This window comes from Alosa alosa, chromosome 1 (genome assembly GCF_017589495.1).
Source record: "Alosa alosa isolate M-15738 ecotype Scorff River chromosome 1, AALO_Geno_1.1, whole genome shotgun sequence".
Taxonomy (NCBI): Eukaryota; Metazoa; Chordata; class Actinopteri; order Clupeiformes; family Clupeidae; genus Alosa; species Alosa alosa.
Genome location: NC_063189.1, coordinates 2027993 through 2035492, shown reverse-complemented (window position 1 = coordinate 2035492; position 7500 = coordinate 2027993). Strand labels below are relative to the sequence as shown.

General features: G+C 46.3%; 1 protein-coding gene across 1 annotated transcript in view; it reads left to right on the top strand.

The window, feature by feature from the left end:
- The window catches only part of LOC125300150 (nesprin-2-like), a 196189-nt gene that overhangs the window by 72406 nt on the left and 116283 nt on the right, over window positions 1-7500 (top strand). Inside the window, 5 exon segments of the mRNA XM_048251794.1 lie at window positions 2412-2567; window positions 4872-5012; window positions 5222-5404; window positions 5882-5923; window positions 7429-7500. The exon segment at window positions 7429-7500 is cut by the window's right edge and continues 198 nt beyond it. Of these exon segments, the coding sequence (XP_048107751.1) occupies window positions 2412-2567; window positions 4872-5012; window positions 5222-5404; window positions 5882-5923; window positions 7429-7500 (594 nt within the window).

Genomic DNA, 7500 nt, shown 5'->3' with positions numbered 1-7500 from the left:
CAATACCGTACCATATCATACGATACGGTGCGATACCATACCATATCATACCATACCATACCATATAATACGATATGATACAATACAATACCATACAATATGATACAATATGATACCATACCATACCATACAACTTTACTGTCAGTCAGGGCTAAAATTCTTTTGGTATCCCTGGGTAGCTCAAATAAGGAAGAGGACATAGACAAGCATGTACGATGTATAACACCAATGGACATACATGAAACATCACCACAAATGACAAACACAAGATCATGGAGACTTGTAACCCTAAATAAATATTGCACTGGTTTTAATGTAGTTGGTTTAACAATAGGATAGTTTGATGTATGAAAGAGTGTGTTGTGATTGAAAGAATGAGCTCTAAAGTGTCTCTCTGAAGGCAAAAGCTGATATTCTCTGTGCAATAATGTGAGGAGTCATCTGAGCATACTGTTATTGTGAGCTTTCTGAAAGGAGAGTGTTACAGATCGTCCTATAATCTTTGAACACATTTTTATTTGATCATATAGCTTTGTTTTATTTTTAACTGATAGGCTTCCCAACCAATATGTGCTACAATAGAGCATGATACTCTTAATAACTGATGTGAAAAACAAAGAAACGATTTTGCTACTAGCTCCAAAGGATCTCAATCTACAGAGAAAATAAACACACTGTTGAATTTTGCTGAATTTTGCTGAATTTTGCTGAATCTGTCATGACACCCAGATATGTATATGACTCATTACACATGGAGGGAGGGAGGGATGGAGGATGGATGGATGGATGGATGTGGGGGCAGCCGTGGCCTACTGGTTAGCACTTCAGACTTGTAACCGGAGGGTTCCCGACCAGTAGGCACGGCTGAAGTGCCCTTGAGCAAGGCACCTAACCCCTCACTGCTCCCTGAGCGCTGCTGTTGTAGCAGGCAGCTCACTGCTCCGGGATTAGTGTGTGCTTCACCTCACTGTGTGTTCACACTGTGTGCATGCAAAATCACTGGATTCAACAACTGGAATAAATGCAGAGACCAAATTTCTCATCGGATCAAAAGAGCATAATTTCATTTATACCTCTAGATGGATGGATGGATGCAGTAGATGGATGGATGGATGTGTAGGTGGATGGAAGGGTGGATGGATGGATGTGTAGGTGGATGGATAAATGGCTAACAAGTGGTTAAAATGAAGAATGAATGAGCTGAGAAGTTCAGTGAGTGAGTGAGTGAGTGTGTTCGAGTAGTGTGTGAGTGAGTAGTGTGTGTGTAAGAGTGGTGTGTGAGAGTGGTGTAGGCAGTGCGTGACAGTGGTTTGTGATGCTGGAGATGATGATAAATTCAGTTAAAAGGGTCAGGGCAGATAGGAGAGGGGTTGTAGAATGTTAACTCATTGAATGCCAAGCTGTTTTCGGGAGCTTTGTCCTAGAGTGCCAGCAATCTAGACCATTGTTGATGATTTCTGTACAGCCACAGCATATTCTGTGTTATAGCTATGAACATTATACAATGGCTCGATTAAAAGGTGAGATCTAAGCTCTCATTGGGTGCAAACGTGTGTATTTCTACAGCCTCTGTTCCTGAGAGAATCCCAAGCTAAACAGTGGCTGGTTTTCATCAAAATCGCTGTTTTTTTCCAGAAATGGAGAGATATAACGTCTTTCATGAAATATGTGTACAAGTGTTGCCTGTAAACTTTCCCGGAAGTGATCAGCCGAGACCTGGCGAGACTGCCACCTAGTGATAGACTAATGAAAATGGCCTGGTTTTGACCTGACGTATGCGTCACCGATTCGACCCAAAGCGCAACCGAAGTTATGATAAAATGTCCAGATAAAATGTCCAGATAAAATGTCCAGATTGATAGGCAAGCCATGAGGTTTCACGATCGTCATATATTTTCATTTCCATTCATCACAGAGTTCCCAAAATCACATATAAGGTGTGTTAGAGTGTCTAGTTTAGTAATTAAAAAAAAGCCAAAAAACGTAATTACGTTTTTGGCACTCAATGAGGTCAGGGCAGATAGGAGAGGGGTTGTAGAATGTTAAATGGGTCAGGGCAGATAGGAGATGATGTGTTTGGATTTGTATGTGATGGCTGTTTTGATTGGCAGTTTGAGATTGTATATGTTTGCAGTGGTGTAATAAAATAATGTTAAACCTCTCCTCTCTCCTTCTTTCCTTCTCTCTCTCACTCTCTCTCTCTCTCCTCACTCTCCTCTCTCCTTCTTTCCTTCTCTCTCTCACTCTCTCTCTCTCTCCTCACTCTCCTCTCTTTCCATCTGCTTCTCTCCTCTCTCTCTCCATCTCCTTCTCTCTCTCTCTCACTCTCCTTCTCTCTCTCTCTCTCCATCTCCTTCTCTCTCTCTCTCTCACTCTCCTTCTCTCTCTCCCTCTCTCCTCTGTCTGTGTAGGAGGTGCACTCGGAGCTGTGTACCCAGAAGGCTGTGCTCCAGCGCATCATGGAGTCCCTGCGGATGAAGTACTCCGACATGTACACGCTGGTTCCCGTGGAGATAGAGGGCCCGCTACAGGAAGTCTCCAGCTCGCTGCAGGAAGTGGAGGAGCAGGTAGGGCTCCCTGTATAACCAGACTGTAGTACCCAGAGATCACCAGCAGAGGGGTTCCCTTGTTTAACCAGCAGAGGGCACTGTAGAGGGTATCTGTTTCTGCTGATTTTCTTGTAATTCAGAAGAATTTTTTTTAATTATTACGACCAGGCGCCAGAGGATCAAAAGTAAGGTCAGAGCGTTTGCTCAAAAGGTTGAGAACCACTGCCCTATTCGGATCGGCTTCATCAGATCGGCTTCATCTTTTCATCTATTTGTCTTCCCTCTCCTCCCCTCCACCTCCCTCACCCTTCCTTTCTCTCCTCCCTTCCCTCCTTCCTCTTCCTCTCCACCTCTCCACCTCCTCTCCTTCCACCCTCCTTCCTCCTCTTCTCTCCTCCTCTCCTCTCTCCACCTTCCCTCCTCCTCTCCTCTCTTCCTCTCCACCCTCCTCTCTCCTCCTCCACCCTCCTCCTCCTCTCCTCCTCTCCTCTCCTCTCCTCTCCACCCTCTTCTCCACCCTCTTCTCCTCTCCCCTCCTCTCCTCTCCACCCTCCCCTCCTCTCCTCTCCTCTCCACTCTCCCCTCCTCTCCACCCTTGTAACTGGCTCCTTGTCCTTTATGGGGTGGGGAAAGTTACCTCTCTGCCTTACCTTACCTGTGGAGCACTTTGAGTCAGCTCCTGTTGTTTATAAATAAAGTGATTTGATGAGTTCCTCTTCCTGTGCTGCAGGTGGAGGAGATGGTGTTTATGTTTATGTTTATGTTTATGTCCCAGGGTTTCCCTAGTCCTGTGGCAGGTGCTGTACAGGAGTGTTTATGTTTATGTTTATGTTTATATTTACCCCTGTGTCCTGTGCTGCAAGTGAGGTTTAGTTCAGCTTCATCTCTGCTCGTGCACGAGGTAGAAAAGTAGACCAAAACAGTAGATTGACGAAAGACGATATATGTCGTAAAATTACATAATAGATGATTTCTGTTCGATAGGCAAAGCCATCTACAGGATTTTCATCGAAAGTCATCAAATTTAACATCAAGAGAAAAAATAGATTGCCTACAGAAATTGGAGAATAATGAAAGCAGACATTTAAAAAAAAACAACAATGCTAATGGTTTGAAATCAATTCTGAGTTTGATTGGCTTCACTCTGAACACATAGACTATAGCCTACAGTCTATATGCTTGAACAAAACAGTGAATGAATAAATAGTATAAACTGAAAAAACAGCTTTGCCATATATTCAAAACTATCATAGCCTACGTTCTATATTAAAAGAGTTCACTCAAATTATTGTCTAGGTGTAGGTGGTCATTAAATAAATTAGTATCAAACATAATAGCCTATTGTCTCCCCATAAAGTCCCAAAGTGTTTGAAATAAATGATCTGAAATGCAATGGCTTTCCATTCAATTTATGCCTAGTTTTGATCTGTGGCACACAGTTGATTTGACAACTGAGAATTTTATCCTTTGGCTTGCATCAGATATTATAATATGTCACTGAACAGCCTACCAAATGTGCATGACCCTTTATCAGTAGTAGACATATGTCTTTCATCAAATATTATAACTAAAATGCCATCATCAAGGTGATAAACAATGTAGCCTTAATACTGTGATGGGAAGCAAACCTGCTTAACAGGCAAGAATGTAATTCCCTTTCCCTATACCATCTCAAGCTGCCGCTACACCACGAGGCGTAAGTGCCCGCGCAGAGTACCGCGATTCCTAGAAACCACCACGAAGTTAAAACATGTTTAATCGTGATAATCTTCATACATTCTTTTGAGGTAGTGAATGTGTAAATCCATGCTTGGTAATTGTCGGAAAAACATTTCTATAGGCCTACTTATTTTTTTGAAGTTGTAGGCTACAGGTGGCTTATATACAAGGTTGACGAACCATCTTTTTGGACTCGTTTTTCCGACTGATTGGTTTTTTTTGCAACACAGCTTAATTTAGCTTGAAAGTAACCTGCTACGGAGCGGGGTTAGTTCTTGTGGCATAAATTGCCATGGTTACCAAGCTTGGATTCCTCGTTAACCTCATTAATGGAACGGACTTCTCACTAAAATTAGCTTAGACTTATCAAAATAAGCCAGTTTGGCCTTTAGCTTGCAGGTCGATGGAATACCCCAGGTGCTGGACATGGTGTTTATGTTCATGTTTATGTTGATGTTTACCCCTGTGTGCTGTGCTGCAGGTGCTGGACATGGTGTTTATGTTGATGTTGATGTTGATGTTTACCCCTGTGTCATGTGCTGCAGGTGCTGGACATGGTGTTTATGTTGATGTTGATGTTTACCCCTGTGTCATGTGCTGCAGGTGCTGGACATGGTGGAGAAGAGTGGCCCGCTGCACCGGCTGGGCGCCAGAGTGGCGGAGATCAGAGCTGGTCTGGGGTCAGTGCAGAGCCGCCTGAAACAACGCAGCGCCTCCATCACCGAGGCAGAGGCCACGCAGAAGGTGAGACCAGAGCGTGTGTGTGTGTGTGTGTGTGTGTGTGTAAATGTGTGTGTGTGTGTGCCATCACCAACACTCACACCCACGCCAAATCAGAACTAAAACTCTTATGTTTGTGTGCATATCCATGTGTTTGTGTGTCCATGCCTGTGTGTGTGTGTGTGCTTGTGTGTGTGTGTGCTTGTATGTGTGTGTGTGTGTGTGTGTACCAGATTGTATGGGACGAGCTGGACGTGTGGCATTCGCGTGTGGCGTGTCTAGAGGTGGACATCCAGGACCTGAGTGAAGAGCGCCCCCAAGAGGCCCAACTGCTGACCGACGGCCTGGCCGACACACAGCACCTCCACACACTCCTCACCAAGCAGGCCGAGCAGCGCACCACCCTGCTCAGCAAGGTCAGTAAACTACAACTCCCATCAGCCCCCACCACACTGACCTGCTCAGCAAGTTCAGTTTGATTTCAACTCCCATCATGCCCCACAACACTACTCAGTAAGCCTGTGTGTGTTTACAGATATGTTGTGTATATGGCATCATAGGGAGATGGTGCTCAGTGACGGCGTCCAGCGTGCATGTGTGTGTGTGTGTGTGTGTGTGTGTGTGTGCGTGCGATGCGTACGTGTACGTGTGTGTGTGTGTGTGTGTGTGTGTGTGTGTGTGTGTCGCGCGTGCATATACGTGTGTGTGTGTGTGTGTGGTACGCGTGCATATCGCGTGCGTCGCTACGCGTCGCGCACGCGTCGCTACGCTACGTACGCGTGTGTGTGTGTGTGTGTGTGGGTGGTGTGGCGTACGTCGGCACGTGTGTGTGTGTGCATTGCGTGCATATCGTGTGTGTGGTGGTGTGGCGTGTGTGGTGTGGTGTGTGCCAGTGTGTGGTGGCAGAACCCGTCATGATCCCGCTGCGGTCAAGCGTGTGTGTGTGTTCCGCAGATCCCTGTGTGGATCGGGATCATGAGAACCATGCATGGTGCTGTAATTTTACCCAGCGCTTAAATGCTCTGCAACTACGCTAACGTCATACAGGCTCACCACCCCCTGCACCTACACTCCCTGCACTCTAAATGCCTTAAACAACCCGCGTCAGTATTACAGGTACACACACACACACACACACACACACACACACTCACTAAGCTAGCGCGAATGCCTGGATAAATCCGTCCTTAACGTGACTACAGGTACATTATTAATACACACACACACATTACACACACATACACATATTATTAATATTAATTTCACATCTCCCATATACACAACTTGACAACTACGCTAACGCGCACTACAGGTACACACACACACACACACTACACCAGCCACTCCCTGCACTCTTACACTAAAATGCCTGGACAAACCCGACTACAGGTCACTTGCACCTACACTAAGAAGCGTAAACACACACGTTTAACACACACACACAGCCACAAACACACACACACACACACCCATGCACCTACACCAGTCCCTAAATGCGAATGTTTGACAACCCGCCAACGCACTACAGGTACACACACACACACACACACACACACCACCCCCTGCACCTACACCAGCGCTAAATGCCTGGACAACCACGTCAACGCACTACAGGTACACACACACACACACACACACACACACACACACACACACCACCCCTGCACCTACACCAGCGCTAAATGCCTGGACAACCTACTGCCAACGCACTACAGGTACACACACACACACACACACACACACACACACCAATTTCCTGCACTCTACACTAGCTTAAACCTGGACAACCACGCCAACGCGACTACAGGTGGACACACACACACACACACACACACACACACACACACACACACACACACACACACACACACCACCCCTGCACCTACACCAGCGCTAAATGCCTGGACAACCACGTCAACGCACTACAGGTACACACACACACACACACACACACCACCCCTGCACCTACACCAGCTATAAATGCCAACTGACACAACCACGCTAACGCGACTAAGCAGGGTACACACACACATTACACACACACACACACCAATTTCTGTGAATTTTACACTAGCGCTAAAATGCCTGGGTGCAACTACGCTAACGCGACTCATAGGTATATTATTACACACACACACACACAATACCACCCCTTGCACCTACACCTAGCTTAAATGCCTGGACAACCCGTCAGCACTACAGATTTGCACACACACACACACACACACACACACACCACCCCTGCACCTACACCAGCTAAATGCCTGGACAACCGCATCAGCACTACGGTACACACACACGCACACACACCACCCTGCCTACATAGCTAAATGCCTGGACAGCCGTCAACGCTACGGGTTACGCACACACACACACACACACACACCTTCACCTACACCAGCGCTAATGCCTGGACAACCGTCCTTTTTCTGGTACACACACACACACACACACACACACACACACCACCCCCTGCACCTACACCAGCGCTAAATGCCTGGACAACCACGTC